The sequence below is a fragment of the Archocentrus centrarchus genome, chromosome 14, assembly GCF_007364275.1.
Source record: "Archocentrus centrarchus isolate MPI-CPG fArcCen1 chromosome 14, fArcCen1, whole genome shotgun sequence".
Taxonomy (NCBI): domain Eukaryota; kingdom Metazoa; phylum Chordata; class Actinopteri; order Cichliformes; family Cichlidae; genus Archocentrus; species Archocentrus centrarchus.
The window spans coordinates 18,984,755-19,006,235 of NC_044359.1; the positions used below are offsets into that span (position 1 = coordinate 18,984,755).

Here is a 21,481-nt window from a genome sequence, read left to right on the forward strand (position 1 = left end):
ACACATGAGCATTACAATAAAACATTAAATTATATTATTGTTTGTTGTATAGATTTTATGTTACACTACATTTAATATAGAAATGGTTAACTGCACTGTTTGAATCAAAATGATATGATCCATAACTTTACTTAAATTGTACCCAAAAAACAAAACAAAACATGATTGTATGAAGTAATTTGCCATAAATATACAAAAAAGTCATGGGGAGAGAACTGCACATTTTACATTTGTCAAGGTTAATCTCTGAAAAATGGATAATGAAATTGCCGTGTTAGCAACATTTAATAATTAAAATAAAGCTGACTGAAAGGCTGCTGCACTTTATGCCTTTGTAATGACAAAATAAACCTGCGGAGCTTAATAGTTCATAGACAAAAACTGACTTCAGACAGTAGCTCTCAGATCAGATTTTTACAAGCATTTGAAACAGTAAGCCTTGAAATTATGCTGTGGATAAATATTCAAAATTAAGTTGCACTTAAAATGTGCATAAAAATATACAGTATCTCTAATTCTGCAACATAAACAAACAAAAATAACTCAGACTCTGACTAGATAAAATTGACACACAGATATTTTACTAAACCACACAATTAAAACACAGTTACTGCTGAAATCAAGACTTAGGCAATGGCCTAACACTGGTTTTGAAGCCAAATGTAAAATAGTATTTGAAGACTCGGCTGAGAGTTTGATCTCTGAGGCCATATATGAGTGGGCTCAAACATTTTGGGAAAATAATGAGACATACAAAGGGAACGTACTGAACATGAATAGCCATATCAGGATGTACTTTCAACATTAAGCTGGGGTTTATCGTATTAAACAGAGTGGAGGTGAGATATAGCCACAGCTAAAACAGATGCAGAAGCACTGTCTTAGGTGCCTTAGTGGCATGACGCTCTCTAGATGAGGCTGACTTCACAGTAATCATGATTGCAGTGTATGTATAAATAATAATCATGCTCACTAACACAAAATAGACAATAGTGAAAACCATGTTTAAAGTCATATAAACATTTAACCGAAAGACGCTGTTTCTGGTGCAGAATGTTTGCAAAGGGAAAGCTGTTTTCTCTAGACTGACAAACAGGAAAAGTTCTATGAATGAGTCTAACGAGGCCACCGACCACACCCAGGCCACCGACCACACCCTGGGCCTCCCCCCTCTCACATGTTCCTGGATCAAGGACATCTTAACCAACCGGCCCCAGACTGTGAGACTTGGCCCCCATCTCTCCTCCACCCGCACACTGAGCACTGGCTCCCCACAGGGCTGTGTGCTGAGCCCCCTCCTGTACTGTCTCTACACCCATGACTGCAGTCCGGCCCACAATAACAACCTCATCGTCAAATTTGCTAACGACACCACAGTGGTCGGACTCATCTCAAAGGGAGATGAGGCCGCTTACAGAGAGGAGGTCCTGAAGTTGACAGCCTGGTGTTCAGAGAACAACCTGGCACTGAACACCATGAAAGCCAAAGAGATCATCATCGACTTCAGGAAGCACAGGACTGACCCAGCTCCCCTCTACATCAACGGCGAGTGTGTGGAGAGGGTCCACACCTTCAGGTTTCTTGGTGTCCTCATCTCTGCTGATCTCTCTTGGTCAGATAACATCACAGCTGTTATCAAGAAGGCTCAGCAGCGACTTCAATTCCTGAGGGTCCTTAGGAAGAACAACTTGGACTCAAACCTGCTGCTGACCTTCTACCGCTCATCCATTGAGAGCCTGCTGACGTACTGTATCACAGTATGGTACGGCAGCTGCACTGTGGCAGACAGGGTCAGGCTTCAGAGGGTAGTCAAGACAGCACAAAGAATCGTTGGCTGCCCTCTCCCCTCCCTGATGGACATCTACACCTCCCGCTGCATCAGCAGAGCCAGGAACATCATCGAGGACAGCTCACACCCTGGCTTTGACCTGTTTGACCTGCTGTCCTCTGGCAGGCGCTACAGGTGCATCAAAGCCAGAACAAACAGACTCAAGAACAGTTTCTTCGCCAGAGCAATCACCACCCTGAACTCACACACTCACCCACTGTAACTGTGCAACACCCACATCTCTGTGCAATATTATATTATTCATACTGAACAATATCTAACATTCCTATATTGTGTAATATCCAGTATTCATTCACTAGTGCAATATTCATTCACCAAGTGCAATATTCATCATCTTCATTATTATATGTATACACATATTTACTTTTCTTACAATGTACAGATGCACCAATGTATGTATATATTTTTATACATGCTATTTTTTGTATATTTTACACATTGCTTATTTTCTTTATATCTCTTGATTATATTGATTATACTAGATTATAATATTTTTATAATATTTTTATTTTTATTTTAGAGAGTTTGATTTTCTGTTACATGGCACTGAACAGGAGTGGCCCTCCAATCTCATTGTACATCCTGTATAATGACAATAAAGGCATTCTATTCTATTCTATTCTATAACGGCGATGGCTTTACCTGTCGACCTTGACGTGGCAATGTTAGGATGCCTCAGTGGGAAACAAATGGCAACATATTGCTCCAGAGACATCACAGCAAGGTTGAAAGGAGACATTTTAACAGTGATGGTAGCAGCCATTAAGACAAAAACACAAACGTAGCTGATCATTCTGACCATCGCCACAGCAACAATGTAAAGAATCATAGAATCATAGAATCATAGAATCATAGCAGCTGCACAGAGTCACATATGAGCAAATGACCAAAAAGGATATATCGGGAAGACTCCAGCAAGAGAGACTTTTTCAACAGGGCAAACATCATGATCATGAACAATCTCATTGTACATCCTGTATAATGACAATAAAGGCATTCTATTCTATTCTATGATGGCATTTATATACAGGAAGAAGAAACATGGCAGCATAGACAGCACAACTTTGACAGTAGTCTGAAATGGCAGCAACTGGAATCCTCCTGTTGTGTCATTCATGACTGCAGTTTCATGCAGCGTCTGCAAAGGCATGAAACACACAAACACATCAAACTGATTCTCAGCATCGTACAAGATGATTCTGTCAAATATCACAAACAAGGTGGCAAGATCCAGGAGCACAATTTAAAAAAACAGCATTATGACGAGTAAAATATATCAAATCTAGATAGAAACTATGAAGTTAAATGTCTTGTAGACATATTACTGACATGTCATAGGTGTGGTTTGACTTCATCTGGCAAAGAAGTTTTGCTGAACAAACGTGAGGAAGGAACAGCAGCCTGTCGTGTCCTTTTTTTTTTAAGTGATCCGTTTCCTGACATCACCATCTGTGTCAGGTGAGCAACCACTCAACACTCTGCATTAGCTGCGGAGTGAAAGTTTGGGCAAGCTGTGTTACTAATGCTATGTTTCCATTTACTTTTAACCCTAGTTAGCATTAAAATATATCACACATGCTTTATTGGGTTTCCACAGTGGTGAAGTCATATATACTTTGCAAATTTGAGATCTCAATTTTCTTGCATAGGGAACTATACAGGAATCAGACATAATTTTTAATATATATATATATTTTTGCCTTTATTCTGATAGGAGAGTACACAAGAAAGATGGAAGACAAGCTGCAAATGGCCCAGGGTAAATTTGAACCCAGACTTCTGCAATAGTCTTATAGCATATTGGCGGCCTCCTCAAGCCAGTGAGCTATAACAGCACCCCAGAAGCTGATATTCTTTTAATAGGCAATTTAACGTGAGTCATAAAGGGATCAGTGATGCAGTTTGAATTTTCTCAGTGAATAGCTGATGATACAAATAAGTCTGACAAGGGAATCTGATATCAAACATATACTTAAAATGTTGTTTGTGGAAGCAGATATGAACTTTAAAAAATAAATTTTTTGGTCTAATTGCTGCTGGAGGCTTGTTGTTGTTGTTGGCTGTTCCTGTCAACAGCACTAATGTCCATGTATCAGTATCACTTCATCCTGTTAACAAGATAATTCACCTAGATGAAAAACCCAACTGGATCTTTTCAGTCAGATTGAAAAAGACAAAAGGTTACTCGTATTCTCCTGGCATTTCTTGATGGGTACCTGAATTATATACTTTTAAAACCAATATGAGAATATGCGTGCAATGTCACATAGAAGAATTAATTTTTGACTAAGCTTGTTTAAGTCAACTGAGCCATCAGAGAAGCTAAGAGGCTGCCTCCATAGAAAAAAACAAAACTTTAAAAACTACATTTAGTATAGTTTTTTTTTTATTCATTTTTTGTGGGCAGGCCCACTGGTACTTGTTGCATTTTGTGCAGAGGAAAATTGTTTGGCCTTAGCTATGGCTCCAGAGGACAGCAAATGATACACTATATTGCCAAAAGTATTCACTCACCCATCCAAATCATTGAATTCAGGTGTTCCAATCACTTTCACAGCCAAAAGTGTAACCATGGCATGCAGACTGCTTCTACAAACATTTGTGAAAGAATGGGTCGCTCTCAGGAGCTCAGTGAATTCCAGTTCTGTGATAGGATGCCACCTGTGCAACAAGTCCAGTTGTGAAATTTCCTCACTACTAAATATTCCACAGTCAACTGTTAGCGGAATTATAACAAAATGGAAGTGACTGGGAATGACAGCACATAAAATCACAGGGTGGGGTCAGTGGATGCTGAGGCACATAGTGTGCAGAAGTCACCAACTTTCTGCAGTCAGTCGCTACAGACCTTCAAACCTCATGTGACCTTCAGATTAGCTCAAGAACAGTGCATAGAGAGCTTCATGGAATGGGTTTCAATGGCTGAGCAGCTACATCCAAGCCTTATATGACCAAGCGCAATGTAAAGCATCGGATGCAGTGGTGTAAAGCACACTGCCACTGGACTCTAGTGCAGTGGAGACGTGTTCTTTGGAGTGACAAATCATGCTTTTCCATCTGGCAATCTGATAGATGAGTCTGGGTTTGGTACTTGCCAAGAAAATGGTACTTGTCTGACTGCATTGTGCCAAGTGTAAAATTTGGTGGATGGGGGATTATGGTGTGGGGTCGTTTTTCAGGAGTTGGGCACGGCCCCTTAGTTCCAGTGAAAGAAACTCTTAATGCTTCAGCATACCAAGACATTTTGGACAATTAGAGCGGAGACTGTGAGCCCAGCCTTCATCAGGGTCTGACCTTACAAATGTGCCTCCGGAAGAATGGTCGAAAATTTCCATAAACACACTCCTGAAACTTGTGGAAAGTCAGAAGAGTTGAAGTTGTTATAGCTGCAAAGGGCGAGCTGATATCATATTAAACCCAATAGATTACAAATGGGATGTCACTCAAGTTCATATGGGTGTGAAGGCAGACGGGCAAATACTTTTGGCAATATAGTGTGTATCATTATCCTTTACATGGTGCCCATCTAATTAAATCTAGTCAGCTCAGTGGGTTTGGGTCTACATTGTTTGTTGTAGGCACTGTTCTATAGCAGGGATCCTGAAGATTTGATCACTAAGTGCCAATTTGGTGAGCTAACACATGACTGAGGGCTGCACTGGAGAAATCCACACATTCTTCACTTTGCTATTGTTTGTAATGTGTGTTCAAATAAATGGTGACTTATGCAGCGGTATATATTTTTTCACACTAGTTGTATTTGTCGCTGTTAGGAAGGTTTAGTCTCCTGTGATGGCCAGAACAGAAAAGTCAGAACTTGGCAGAAATGACTCCTTGAACTAAAGTGTAGATGATTTTCTGGGTTTTAAAATGTTAATAGTGGAACACCAAGTCTGTGGAGGTAAACAAGTATAACATTTTTTGTTATTAAAAACATTTATCATTTTTTGATTCTTCCAATGCAAGATAGGCAGTTCCACAAAAAAAAAAAAAAATTATTTAAAAATGAACTTGCCACCAGGCTAACACAGAACCATGGCCTGTGCAAAAAGACAAAATGGGGTGAGACACTGACTAACCTGTCGGAAAGTGACTGCAGTTGCAAATGTATTTCCCAAATTGCTACTTTCCTTTTTCCTCATAGTAAAAATGTTTATATGAAACAACTTTGGTGTGTTATGTTGGGATTAAAAGTAAAATTGAGGTTCTGGGTGTGTGCAAAGATTTATATTTTTTTTGCAGATCAGCATCAGTAATGTCTTATCCTCTGTGGACTATGAATGATTGTGTCAAATTGAGACATAAGGCATTAATCACCCTGGACCATCAATACATTTGACAGATATTCATTATGTGGTAATGTAGTGTAACATGGTATAGTTTTATTGTTAAAAGGGACAACTCTGTTGGCCCTGTCCAAGTATTTCAGCACCACAGCACCATGGACAGCTCCTGCATTATTCATGAAACCGGAGTTGTGTAACTAACAGTGAGGTTTTTTTTTCTCCTGAATCCAAATTTAAGCATCATCCCATGTTTGTCGGGCTTTGTTGAAAATGTGAACAAAAACAAAATATTATTTCCAAGGCCCATAGTGGAGCCACAAACTGTGGGAACGGTGCACGTCAGCTTTGTTTACGCAGACTTAAATCACAAAAAATCTCAGAGGCTTTAGTTCTTTGGAGGACAGTCATTATGGCTCATTAATAATTCAGGTGTTTATACTGCACATCTCTGTGACATATTTTTTCACTCTGATAATCCACAGAGGTACAATTAAAACCCTTTTGTTATTCCATGGAGTGTATGAAGGACATGACGAAAAATGTGTCACCTTGGTCATAAAGTTTGGAAACTGCAACCAACCTTGGATTTTTAGTCTGCAGAATCTCTGACAACCTGTTTTCCATATTTATGATGTTATGAAGAATCATAAAAGAAATGTTTAATACAATTTAATTTAGCCACTGTTTTTATAAATTATTTATAAGATGTATGTATTTCAGTAGGTACACTTTTTCAGCTGCTTTTTAATACGAAATTCTAATCAGCCAATCACATTACAGCAACTCAGTGCATTTAGACATGCAGAGAAGACAACCTGCTGATATTCAGAGTATCAGAATGAGGAAGGTGATTTACTGACTTTGAATGTCGCATGGTTGGAGTCAGATGGGCTGGACTAAGTATTACAGAAGTTGCTGATCTACTGGGAATTTCATACATGACCATCTCTAGGGTTTACAGAGTGGTCCAAAAAGAGAAAATATACACTGAGTGGTAGTTCTCTATATTAGAGGCCAGACTCCCTCAAGTTGATAGGAATGCAACAGTAACTCAATTAACCCACTTGTTACAGCCAAGGTGTACAGAAGAGCATCTCTGAACGCACAGCATATGGAACCTTGAAGCAGATCAGCTACAGCACCCGGTACCACTCCTGTCAGCTGAAAGTAAGAAACTGAGGCTACAATTCACTCGGGCTCACCAAAATTGGGCAAGACAAGACGGAAGTAATATTGCCTGGTCTGATGAGTCTTAATTTCTGCTGTGACATTCAAATGATTGAGTCAGAATTTGGTGTAAAGAAACATGAAACCATGGAGCCATCCTGCCTTGTATCAAAGGTTCAGTCTGATGGTGATGTAATGTGTGGAGAATATTTTCTTGGCACACTTTGGGTCTCTTAATACCAAGTGAGCATCATTTAAATGAAAGCACCTACCTGAGTATTATTCCTTACCGTATCCATCCCTTCATGACCCCATCTTCTGATGGCTGCTTTCAGCAGGATAACACACCATGTGACAAAGATCAAATCATCATCTTGAACATGACAATGAGTTCACTGTACTCAAATGGCATCCACAGTCACAAGATCTCAATCTAATATCCAAACTCATCATGGATGTGCAGCAACAAAACTGTAGCAAATGTTCAGTGGTGCTTTTAACATTGCCTTTATAACATCTAATCATATAATAAAAAGCATTTTTTCCCCACTGGTTGCACTGCTTTTTGAAACAAGTTACCAATTGAACTTAACATATAAATTATATATCACAAAATATGCTCACCTTGTTCATTGACAGTGCAAATTTCACATTAATACATCTATCCACACCCAAACTAAATGTGGGTCAAAGAGTATGTTTGTGTGGGACATGTAACTATAGCTAACAAATCTTTGCTAATTTAGTGTAAGTACAAATGAAGGGTGAAGTTGTTTTTTATGGGGGGGTCTTATGCAAAAGTCTTTGTGCAGTTACTGGTACTGTAACAGCTGCTGTGTCTGCCATTTTTTAAAATACCACATCTTACTGGTGAGCTGTGTTCACTTCTGTATAGTAGTCAATAAAAATTTGGGACACGGTCTTGAAATGTAGGATGGAGGGACAAGGGATGAAAACACTATCTGGGACACTTGGTCACCTTACTTCCTACTGGATGAAAAGTAACAGCCACAACTCACACTGAAAAGTGATCTCAGTGTCAGCACAACTTACACATTTCTAGTAGGTTTTCTAGTGTCAACAGCCTAGAGACAATAGAAAACTAGAATAAAGCAAAGTGCCTCCCTAAAAGCATGGGTGACGCTACTGGCTGCATCCATCTTTAATCACTGTTTGAATTCAAACATTACAAACACATTAACAATGATGCAATCACTCAAAAAAGGAAAAAAAAAAAAAAAACCCTAGGAGAGCATTACAAATCAGAAATTAAAAAATATATATTAACAAAAAGGAAACATACAAGCAAATCTCAATATTTAAAAAGAAAAATAAGGCAAAGCAGAAAGGCAAAAATATCAACATGACAAAAACATAATAATAATAATAATAATAATAATAATAATAATAATAATAATAGCTATAGTTTCCTTAATTTGCTGTTAAATTGGACAATGTTGTTGATGAATCTTGAGACATTTCTTCTACGGCTGCTGGCTAAATGTAGACGCAAAACTGGAAATTAGCTGTAGAAAAAGATAAAAAGTGGAACAAAGTAAGGCAAGGTGAATTCCTCATATGCCTCTTCTACTAAGCAGGAATAGCAAAAGGACAAATTCTTTATCAAGTCAACTTAAAAATCCAGACCTTTACTGTTAAACGCAACTTGAAATTATTATTGCTACATATAATCAGTGCACTTTTTGGAAATTTAACAACCTCCTTCCTGAGTAGAAAGTTCACTTACCACAGGTATCCCTCCTTAAACTCAGTGAATTTGTGCCGGACCATAAATGTTGCTAGTGCATCTGCTACCTAGCAACAGATGTTAGAGGAGCAAGTTTAAAAAATAGAAACTAACTGACAAAAGTCTGACATAACACACACCATACACACGTCCATAAATACATGATGGCACGGGCATCAGACAACAGATGAAGTACATTTAGGTAAGAACACTTACTTTCTCAGGCGCATCCTCATGGACAGCGTGCCCACACTGAGGGAGGACCTGCATCTGAAACTTCCCTGCAAGCAAACGTTATTTTTGGAGGTGTGTGTATTCTCACTTGGATGCAAAACAAACAAACGTGGGAGTAACAATCCGTGCACTTTACCTTGCATCTGTCCAATGGTAAGATCTTTGTCAAGCCTGTCCACTCCTGTACAATGAAACAAGTCAGGGGTGAAACTGTGCAGTCAGCGGGGCTGTCCCATCTAAAACTATCAGATCATTTTTATACACAGAACCAAGAACTTTACATAAATGAGAAAAACTGAAAAAAGAAAGGAAAAAAAAATGTAATCAAATGAATCTAACCTGCAAGAAGAAGCAGTTTTGGCACAGGGGAGGTGAGAAAGAGGGCAGAAAGACCCTTAAACCAGCCCTCCCAATATTTTTCTGTCTTTGACAGCTCCACTCTCCAGGTGAAGATGCTCTCCTTTTTTGTCTGTGTGGAAGAATTCAAGTAGTTTTTCAGTCTTTCCAAAACCCATACAGACCACATGAGAAAAACGAGGACTGGGAGAAACCAAACCTCTGGGTCATCTTCCTTGGCTCTTTTCTTGTTGGATTCTTCTTCCACTTCCTCATCTTCCTCTTCTTCTATAATACCTTCACCGATGCTATTAGACACACCTGAACTGCTGGTGGATTCCTCACATCTGCAAATGTCACAAGAGAGGAAATTAAAATGCAGACAATAAAACCCACAAACCCACGCAGTTACATACTGCAGAAAACGACAGCAAACACACCTTTTCACTTGGCCTCCCATTGACACGCGGGCTGACTCAATGTTTCGGATCTGGCCACTCTTCACACTTAAAGGAAAGGGTGAAGAATGTTATTAGGCACGTGTGTGCAAAAAAATTATGACTTGAGGCTTGTCACAGTAAGGCACTAAAATAAAAAATAAAGAAAAATACAGCAAATTATTTCAGTGTGCTTTGGGTAAATGGTATTTGACACAACTCGCTAACAAAAAGGAAATTACAGCATATAGGTATAATGTAATCTAATCAAAGAGACGCAGCAGTATGACTGTTTAACATTTACCTCCATTCAATCGCATTTTCCAGAGATTTAAATGTTTTTGGGCGACTTCTGAGGAAATTCTGCATACTGTTCAAAGCATCCATTGCTGTCCCTGGGTATTAACAAAACAACAATCATTAACAAACCCAGAAATATTAATATCTGATTTAATGTCATTTATTAATAACATTCATTTACAATAACTTACATTATCTATCACTTTAAAAATCAGTGAAAGCCAAAAAAGTTTCGGCTAGAGACAAAGAAAGCTAAGCAACATAAACTGAAGGAATCCATGAATCCTGAATACAAATCCAAATGCCCCCCAAACCACCAGTCATGTGATCTGATTGTGTTGTTGCACAGACTCATTCGCACAATTAAGGCCCAAGACAGGTTTTATCTGTTCAGGTATACTTATTGCTTTTCTTGGGTTGTCTGTGGCTTGCTCTGGTGGAGCAAGCCACAGACTTTGAAAATTTTACACTGGACAAAGTCACTAAACCTCTGAAGCCTCATCAGATTTAAATGGTGATTCTATACATGCAGTTTTTTTGATCTGGAGACCATTTCAGTCATGTCTCTCTCCCAATCCATTTAAATAAGGGCCTCAAAGTAACTGGCCAAATAAATGCTCTGAGGCGTGACCAAGGCAGCTCACAGGAGTTGCTTGTTGAAAGGCTTTGGAAATATGTATTAATCCATCTGTAGTGTTCCTATTAGCGCAGGAGCTTACCCTCTACAACGTCAATGACACAGAGACCAAGCAGGGATGGTACATGATTGGCAGTGGCAGTGTGAACTGCAATGGCCCCTCCCATGCTGTGACCAATAAGCATGATTGGAGGTGGGTTGTCTCCGTAGAGTGCCTCCACCACTTTGCCAATATCCCTTTGGGAAACACACACAAAAAAAACCAAACAAAAACTGTCGGTCTATTTTTCAATCAAGACAGAAACTCTAAATCAGGAAACTAGTAACTAGTTTTTTTATTTTTATTTTTTTAAATTTTACATTCCAGGCACTAATCCAAGTGTTAGCCACAGGAAGCCATCACACTCTTCCCACTTTTAATGAGCGGTGAAATCAAGACCATTTTAATTAAAGCTCATTTCCCAAGCATACTGGATCATCACCACCCTCTGTGGTGTCCCATATGTTTCTGTGATATAAACCTAAGAAGCAGATGTTTAAAAACTGTTCCAACAAAAACCATGTCTGCTTAAAAACTTACTTGGCCATCGTGTCTGCAGAGAGATCTTCAGGATTTTTCACTTTGGTGTCACCTGCAGGTGACGACAGAGATTCGGTTTTCTAAATTTGTTTAATTTAAACTGAGGCAAAGAATAACCTGATCTCCTAACCCCGTGTATAATCTACAATTTGTTGTGTCCTACAACCTACCATGAGCTCGAAGGTCCATAGCCACCACCCTGCAATTAATCCTGCTGCATATTATGGCCTGCAAGAACACAGACAGAAATCACTTAAATAGTGAACAGAAGACATGCTGAGACAAAAAGCTTTATACATATTCTGCACAACACTGGTGTTAATTTTAATGTGGAGATGTAACAGATTATAAAGTGTCTGTAAGAATTATGATGCTCACAGTGAACACCGCCCAGGAAAGTGCAGAGTGACCTCCTCCATGAAGCAGCAGCAGCACAGGACCGTGGGAGCCACTGCAGTAAATTCTGAAAATGTTCACAGTGGTCAAGGAAACACTCAAAGAGAGAAGCTACTCCAAATAGATTACACACTGTTAAAATGTCTGCATACATTCTAGTTATATAGCACAATGATAAGTAGCTAAATCTGAAGTGACTTAGTTGGACTTGACTGACCCATCAAAGTATATGCCATTCATGCTCAATTTCCTCCTGACAAACAGGAGTAGCAGTCAAGGATATATCTTTGCCATTTTCATTTTCCACCACAACATCTTCCATGGTTTCAAAGTACTGACTCCAGGGGAGGGGGGAGAAATCTCTCTTCCGCCCAGGTCTGTAAAAAACCCCAAAGAAGAAAATAAATAAATTAGTAAACCAATACTTGTCTGGTGTGATTCAATACAGCAACAGTATTATTCAAATTTATAGAAAAATGAAAATGCAATTGGAAAACAAAAGCATTAAACCTTCAAGTGGCCAAAGGGGGGCCTTATATTGATATTTTTGCCAATGTGACGTTTGTAAGTGTTAAAAAATAATTCCTAACACAAATATGTAAATCTGCTTCTCCTACAAATTTTCATGTTAAAAACAACAACAAAAAAAAACAAACAGAAATTGGCACATTATTGACATATTGGTGCAGCAAGGGCAAAGGAAAGTTTTTTTTGGGGGGGCTTTATTATCCCCGGACATGTATATTTTTTGTTTAAAAAATATTAAACACTTCGTTTTTTATTGTACTTTGTCAGGTCACGTCAGAACTTGATAATTAGGCATCTCTGTGTGAGTTACAACTTTCAAGCTTTTCCATAATCTAAATATTTTGAGAGTTTCCGCACAAAAGACAGAAGTCGCCAAGGACACCCCCCCCCCCCCCCCCCACCAAAAAAAAAACAGCCTAACTTTGATTACATAATTGTAACACAGTTAGCAGTTAATCTACACTCACAAGCCACTTTACAAGATACACCTTGCTAGTACTGGGTTGGATCCCCTTTTGCCTTAAGAGCTGCCTTAATTCTTCATAGCACAAAAGAAGGTGCTGGAAACATTCTTCAGATTTTGGTCCATATCGACATGTCGCATCCATGACGTGACACTCCCGTTCATCCACATCCCAAAGGTGCTCTACTGGATTGAGATCTGGTGACTGTGGAGGCCATTTGAGTACAGGGAACTCACTGTTGTGCGCAGGAAGTCAGGTTGAGATGATCTGAGCTTTGTGACTTGGAGTGCTTCCAGGAAGCAGCCATCAGAACAAGCATTTACGATCATCATCTTCCCTTCCAACACTGGTGTGTCTTTTACATCTATATTTATGTTTTATCTCACGCGTGTGCTGGCTTAGCTTCTCTTCCTCCAGAGAGCATGGAGAGTGATTTGCTTTGATTTAAAACGCGTCTTGACATGCACTACATGGGCGTATCTTTCAACAACAAAAAAAACTTCACGACACAGGCTGTGCAAATGGAAACCAGAGGTGGCACAAACCCTGCAGCTAGAAACGTTGGCAATAACACGTTGGAAAATTATAATAACTTAAGACGCAGATTTCGTGTTTTGTCACACACGCTTCCGCCCTTACACATCTCAGTCATTTTCTGCTGATACAGTTAGGACAAATCTAAAATACTGACATGCAGAAGCGACTGGAAAAATCAATCTTATACAACACTGATGACCTAAACTGATCCTGCTAACGCAGCAGGGCTAACGCAATTAGTTCGGCACTGCTATCCAGTGATATACTGTAATTACACGATTTCAGTCTCTGACTTTAGGGATAACAACAGCCGTCGTGATGGTAAATATCCGTCACGGCAAAAACGCTGTGCGGATCCTCGCTAACTCACCCCATTTTCATTTTGGAGCTGGACTGAAAACCACCTGCCATAGGAGGTCTGGAGGCTAACAGGTTCAAATGCAACTGCTTCTCCATGCTGTCAAAAGTGAGGTCGGTCTTTGTCAGGAACTCTGTGATGTGACCTTCGCTCTCTTTCGCAGCATATGATTTTCTTCGACACCTGCACCGACGTTAGCCAGACATTGGAGAAACTGCGTTTGCCTGACAAGCTAACGGTTAGCGGCCGTCTTCTTCTTCTTCTGCAGCTGAAATAACGGACTCTTCTTCTTAGATATATGGCGCAGATACTTTCACAGCACCGCTGCCATCTGCTGGCTACAAAATCAACTGCAATACATCCCTGGTTTACAGTTTGTGGCTTTCAGCAGTTCAGAGTACTACCAACTCAAACTTTGAATTAGAAAAAAAAAAAAAGCATTTTGTAAGAAGGAAAAATTATATGTGGATGAAAGTAATGATGTTTCCACTGAGGACTTAGTCAGATTATTATTTACTGTAAAACCCAGTAAAGTCCTTTTTCCTTAAAAAAAAAAAAAAAAGTTCAGCTGCTCCACACAGGCCACCCAAAGACATGCATGTTAGAGTACCTGGTGAAGTGGCCACAGGTATAAATGGTTATATTTTAGCTGTGGGACAGACCTGTCCAGGATGTACCCCCCACTTCTCACCCAGTGACAACAGGAAAAGGCTCCACCCTGCTGCACCCCCAAACTGGATAAGTGGGGGAAAAAATGGATGACTGGGCAAAAAATTTAAATATTTTGAGCTCTCTCACACACTCACACACACACTTTCTTCAGTTATATTCAGAAGTCAGAAAAAAAATCTGAAATACTAAGTCTGTTTGTTAATCTTTGTTCACAGAACTTAAACACACCCTTATGTTGTCCAAACTTAAAATAAAGAGTATTTTTTAATGTTTTTAAATTATAGATAAGCAGTGTAGTACTGTTATTTCACTTCTTTGGTTAGTGTTGAGTAATGTAATTAATTACCTTCTCAAGATTAACAACAATTACAGCCAATGATTCTTCAGCTGGATTGTTACTCATTACTTTTCACTTACATTGAGACAGTGTCAACTTCACACACCTTTATTGTTACATTAAGCGGAGGATCACTCCAGTCATTAAGCCCAGCAATCCACTGCACCTATGGTGTCACAGACATACTGTATCCAATCTTTTCACAGCTTTGCTATACTTACATGAAGGGAAATAAGGCAAACCTGAGCAAGTGAACTGTACATGATGCTCTGCTATTATGTCTTCCAACAGCCAAGAGGAGTATAATGTCTTCCACGGCTCTGTCTGTTTGCAGCTTTAAAGATGGGGGAGTTTCCACTGAAAGAAGGTGTCAAGTTGCATTATTGGAAATGTAATTTTTAGAACTTGACACACACAAAGTGCAAAAGTAAACACATATCAGTAGCAAAAACTGCTAATAGGAAAGTCAGTCATTAAAGCATGCAACCTTCTAGACACCAAAGTTGAGCAGTGTTATTTAATGGGAGACATCTGAGAGACTTAAATGCAGTTATATAAAAAGAAGACGCTGTGACAGCTTGTTGTCCACATTTGTAGACTTGCTAATAAGAACAAGAGGATGGGAACAGGTGCTGGTGAACAAACATAATGACTCACACACAATTTTAGGAGGACTCAGCTGATTATCTTCTTAATGAGTCAGCACAGGCGCATTTTTGAAATAGGGCAAAGGTCAAAACAGAGAAACATCTGCATAAAGAGCCTTTTCTGTCCAGTCACCAGAGCACAGACACTTTAAAATCCCTTCTCCAGGATATTCAGGCATTTTTCATCATGTGCGGTAGATGCACCCTTTTTTTCCATAGATTTTCAACAGTGCTCACATTACATTACAATCCCATTTTTGTTTTTTAACCTATAGACTCTTCATTAGAATATCTTTTTTTTCACTAATCTAAACTAATATTAAAATATCATTTAAACAGTGAGAGTCAAAAATAAGCAGTAAGTTTTAAGAAAAATGCAAGCCAAAGCTAAATCTGAACAGATATCCCCGAGTCATCTCTGGCTCATGTGATCATTTGCTGTCTTAGTGGATTATCTTTTTGTGTTCTGTAAGATACTGTAAGTTAGCAGAAATTAAAAGCTTTTGATGAAGTTGAAAAGAAATTAAAAACTCAAGTTAGCTACAAATAGTTCTCTGTTTAAGGTATTTTCCAAATATAAAAAATAAAAAATAAGAATAGGCCGTTTTAGTATCCCCTTCTTCTATTACCTAATCATTTACACCTACATCACACTGACACAACATTGGCTGCAAAGAATGCAGAAATTGTCTGTAATGCACTGTAGACGTCTGCCAGCGTCCAGGAGGAGTTTACAAAAATTAGGTGCTGTTTTATTTTTAGCTGCGGACAGAAGCGCAGGTGATGAACACGTTTGAGTTCGGATCAGTCTGTATGGCAAGCCGTTAGTGCCAAATATTGTCCCTCTGCCAACCCATCTGGTAAAGAAATTGTGTGAAAATGAAAGTTTACTTAGTCAGAACACTTTAAAGATTGTTTACAAAATTACAAAATCCAGAATGCTGTATTTTACCCCAACCAGTGGCCTTTTTAAGAAGAAGAAGAAGAAGAAGAAACAGCCTTTATTGTCCCACAGAGGGGAAATTTGGGTGTAACAGCAGCCGCAGTTATTATAAATATAAGTAAAAATATAATAATTCACACTAAGAAAAGAATATAAATATATATAAAATCAACAAACAATATTAACCTTAATACTACTAATAATAACACTATATACAATATACATGTACATTTTGAACACCACCTTCTCACTCAAAAGCATTTATCCAGTTATTGAATGCCACTTTTGGAATCATTCTTTTTAGCACAACCTCACATGTGTGACTATAAATTTATTTTTGTATTTCGGCATACTGCATTAACACACTGAACCTAAAATCAATCAGAAATGTAGTAGAAAAATGGAATAGAAAAAGTTTGTTTTTTTTACTGTAAAAATCACAAATATGTTTAACAAACCATTTTTACAACTTAAAATACAAATATAAGTTGTAATTTTCAAAAATTTCTGCACTAATTTAAACAAATTTATATATAACAATTTATATTAAAAATGCAGGCAATGCCACAGGAGTTTTTCATACAATTTACAGAGCAATTAGGTGTAACAAATGCCAGACAAATTATTTTTACCACTCCAAAGAACAGTTCCTGTCCACCACAAGACAGAAGAGCACATCACAGGCAAAACTCGCTATCAACATCTCTGTCTTTCACCACCCTTTCACCTGTTTCTCAGCAGCCAAATGCCATACATTGCCATATAATTTTTTTAATTGGTTGATGTGGTGCATTCTTCCACCAATAGGGAAGAGGGTGTCGTGATTTTTTTTTTTTTTGCTTGCAAGCACTTCCTGCTAGTGAAAGTCCAGTTTTTGTCATTTCTTCCTGCATAAAATGCCCATCGAACGTGAGGACAATATACAGGAAAAAGCTTGGCATAAATTATTAATCATAACTCTGGTTTTACTTGGCCTGTCAACACAATTTAAAAAAAACTGGTGCATACTTGGAAGTCTGCACTTTCGACTCATGTTGAAATGGAGACTCAGCGAGGCAGCATCCTGCTGGTATGTCATCTTAGATTGACAATGTCATTTGGATGCACCGACACGTCCGTAGACCCCAGATGGTTAAAACACAGTTCTTTTCTAGTTAAACTAATGCCATTGTATAACATTATAGCCTTGTGTCAGTAATATTATTTTTTAATCTTTCCATATGCACATATAAATAGCAGATATGCAGTTTGGAATCTGACCTGCATGAGTAATATATTTATTGGCCTCTAGAGGGCACCCACATATCAACTAGTCTACTCAATTGAAACCTGAGTGTAGAATGGCCATGAATGGTTAATAGATATATTTTTCAAAAAGAACTCTATATGCTGACATACATAGATAAGTGAATAAAGAGCATATGAGAAAATATTTTTAATTTACTGAAATGAATCACTTGTACAGCCTGCTTTTATTTCTTCTTTGGAGTCAAACCACGAGATTATTAGAAACATGTAGAAATCCTATGTGAATTAAATAATTTTAAGTAAATATACCTGGTACACATTCTGTAAGGACTGCATTACCTTCAACTTTTTACTTGAAGCAGCTAAAGGTGAATTAATTTTCCTCTTCTGAGTTAGTTCAATGCACTTATTCATCTTTAAGTTAAAAACTTTTATCCAACCTTGTTTTGCATGCCTTTCCCTTATTTAGTCAAATTACCTTTCATCTAAGAGTTAAAAACAAAAACAAAAACACAGTAGAGTCACTGGTAGCCTTGTTCTTTGCATGCACACACTTGATGAAAATGAAACATATAGTGATGTATTCCTAAATAAATGTCTGTCCTTGAGGAAAGTTTTAAGTCTGATTTTAAAAGTAGAGAGCCTTAAGAAATGTATTACTCATACAGGTCTTATTCCAAACTGCATGTCTGCAATTTACATATGCATGTGAAAAGAGTAAAAAAAATATATTATTGATTATTGTTGGTAAGATTATTAAATTTCAAGGCTATTATTATAGATTGGCATTAGTTTATCTAGAAAACAACCTTAACTTTAATGAAAGTTAAGGTTGTTTCAGAATGCGCATTCTGTCTTTTGTTTGCCTTATTATGCTTTAACAAACAACAGACTTTATCTGTGATGAGTTAGTGTGGTCTGCACTTTTCTCCTTTGATAAAGTGAAGAGAGTTTAAATTAAGTGGATGAGATAACTGTGGGGAGGACATTGAATAATTTAGCTGTCACAGTGCTCCGGGCAAAATGGTTTTCAGTGACCAGATAAAACATCTTTTATTTATTTATTTTTGTCCACTCAGAAAGAGGCATTCAAAACACCTGGGTGTGTTGTAAAAAAAAAAAAAGTTTTTGCCAACTTTTACAGTGACTTTTACATAATTTTTTTACCAGACAGGGTTGAAAAATGGCAGTATTTGGCACTAATGGTTTTCACCAACTTTCATAGTGTTCTGACTTATTAAACGGCAATTTTTTAATCATTTCTTTACCTTAGGGGTTGGAAAAGTGGCAATATTTGGCAATGCCTTGCCATATTGCTTACATTTCCCATCTGCCATGAATTTCTGTGGATTGCTTGCCAAAAAGTTATGCGGATTGCTTGCAGCCCTCTGCAGGACTTTTTTTTTTTTGCGTCCCTGTGACAGGCATCTTAGTGAAATGGAATTAGGACGATACAAGTTCAATGGGTCTGTGAATGAAGCGAACATGCTGAGCCATAGACCTGTGCCCCACTAACCTTTAAGTGGTGGAGATTATTTATAGTCCTTCACAGCACTGAGTGAAAGTTCGCAGTATTCAAAGCACAGGAAAGCACAGTGGTGACGGAGTCTGGGGGGTCAGTTTCTTTTTAAGGGGATGCCACTGCAGACTGGTTAAAGCCAGCCGACTGACTTGTTTACTGGTCTGACTGTGTGCGTAAAGGTTTCTCACACAGCGTTCTGGAAACTGTTTATAGAGAGCAGGTGGCAAAACCAGCTCTCTCATCTTCTTAACCTTTCATGGGGGTACAGTACAAATGGATTATTAACTTTCAAATGCCCTGCAATGTGGGCAGTCTGAATACCTTCGCTAAATGTAAATATGTTCTCACTTTACCAATCTCTGCTGAATGCATTGTTTAATATAGAGCATTTATAGCTGTAAATACTGTGGAGTGGAAATATGAAGGTGCAGGTCTTTACTTTGACCCTGTTTACAAAAACAACCGCAGACGTTCATGTCACATTGAACACGAATTATGAAAACTCTATAAAGCCGCAGTACAAAGGAAAAAATGAGGATCACAATACTGTGCAAAAGTCTTGAGCCAACCCAAAATTCTTTGTATTTTGCCAGTTGCAGCGATTTATTAAAATGTGCAAACATACATGGAAATACAGTATAGAGGGAAAAAACAATTTATGCAATTCTAACGAGCTTGAAAGTCAATATTTGATATGATCTACATTCATAATTTGATCAATTTTGATGAGATCTCCATCAACACTGGCTGAAACACAGCTTCAAACCATGGCAGAGCCTCCACTGTGTTTTACAGATGGATGTAGACACTCAGTGTTGTATCTCCCTCCTGATCTCTGTACATGATGATTTGAAGCATCAAGTTGGATTCATCACTCCATCAGACCTGTTGCCACTGACTTTCAGTCCAGTTGTTGTGTAATTTGGCATCCTTCAGCCTTTTCTCCTTGTTTCCCTTCTTTAAGAATTCCTTCTTGACAGCCATCTTTCCACTGCGATAATTTCTGATGATGTTTTAGTGGACAGTAGATGCACTGAAGGCCCAGAAGCATCTCTTAGGTCCTGTGTCAGGTCTTTGCTGGATTTTTCCCTCCTATTTCTTTAGGACATGACTTTCAGATACTGTGCATCTGCTGTAGTTTTTTTAGTCCTACCGTTTCTTCTGTCATCCACTTCACTCCACCATGTTTTTGGCTCATGTTTTGGAATTTTTTTGTAGATTCAACTAAAGAAATTGGAAAAAATTATATATATTTTTGAGAAACCTAAAGATACAATTTAAAACTTGTTCTTTGCTTTAGTTACATGTCTTTTTAAATACATGACTGATTCATAGGTCAGTGTTAAGTGGCTTAACAAACAAAAATGTTCCTCTGAAAATGGCCAGGTACAAAGATTGGACTGAAAATGAGTGAAAAAGCAGCCAACAACCAAAGAAAAACTTTGAAAGACCTTCAAAAAGCCTGGAGAACTATTACTTGAGACAACTTTTAAAAAAAATTACAAGAACTCTGGCTCCTTGGAAGCAAAATATAAGGAAATGAGGGTGACTTAATACTTTTGCACAATACTGTGTGTTACAAAATTTAGTAGTATCATTTCAGGAACAGAACAACATGGTGACACATGTTGCACCAGGTGAATCATTTGATTGGAGGATGTGTTTTTGGTTACCCGTGACCTACAGCCGCAATGGAAAGTCACATGTAAGGAAGCATGCATTCACAGAGCGCCAGCACCCCACCGATAAAGAGTGTCCCCCCCTCCCCAACACATTCCATTTGGCAACCACTCCTCTTGTTGAAAGCAGCTTGTTTGCCTGTAACAAAACAACGCAAATGATTGCATTCAGATGCTCTCTGCACCCACCCAGTCTTGTTCACAGTATGGATTAGCTGAGAAGGATCACGGCCCCTTTACTTGAAACATTTCATAACTTTTTTTTACTTGCAGAGGAGGGATGTGGGAATTCCTAAAACTTCAGAACTACTAGTGCTAATCCTGTTGTGGGGGCACAAACACCAAGAAATGATGCAGTGCAAATATTATCCAGTACAGACCTCGCTGCCAGACTAATAGCCCTGGGCAAACATTTTGTGAATCCAGACAGGCCTCCCAGTCTGATTGGCTGCATATTACTAACCAATAGAAAAATATGGTACACCCTGTGATGTCAGTGAGGTAATATGAGCTGGTATCCAGGGAAGAAAAGCTGAAATTTCATGCAAACTCCAAGTTCTGGATTTAAAACTTGGAA

The 21,481-nt window shown here is 38.4% G+C and overlaps 1 protein-coding gene and 1 pseudogene across 2 annotated transcripts; both read right to left on the bottom strand.

Moving 5' to 3' along the window:
* Nucleotides 1-619: 619 nt before the first annotated feature.
* On the bottom strand, nt 620-2,966 carry LOC115791983 (odorant receptor 131-2-like; annotated as a pseudogene).
* A 5,662-nt stretch (nt 2,967-8,628) lies between these two features.
* Nucleotides 8,629-14,146, bottom strand: ppme1 (protein phosphatase methylesterase 1). Of its 2 annotated transcripts, XM_030746427.1 has the most exons (14): nt 13,869-14,145; nt 12,253-12,346; nt 11,952-12,044; nt 11,744-11,801; nt 11,574-11,625; nt 11,076-11,230; nt 10,361-10,451; nt 10,060-10,125; nt 9,840-9,966; nt 9,623-9,752; nt 9,420-9,464; nt 9,266-9,330; nt 9,050-9,117; nt 8,631-8,828 (listed from the first exon to the last, which is right to left on the bottom strand). In XM_030746427.1, the coding sequence occupies exons 1-14, from the start codon at nt 13,952-13,954 to the stop codon at nt 8,825-8,827; spliced, it is 1,134 nt and encodes a 377-aa protein (XP_030602287.1). In that variant the 5' UTR covers nt 13,955-14,145; the 3' UTR covers nt 8,631-8,824. The 2 variants fall into 2 exon arrangements, with proteins under 2 accessions (XP_030602286.1, XP_030602287.1); XM_030746426.1 differs by having other exon boundaries at nt 8,629-8,828; nt 9,623-9,966; nt 13,869-14,146.
* Nucleotides 14,147-21,481: the final 7,335 nt, after the last annotated feature.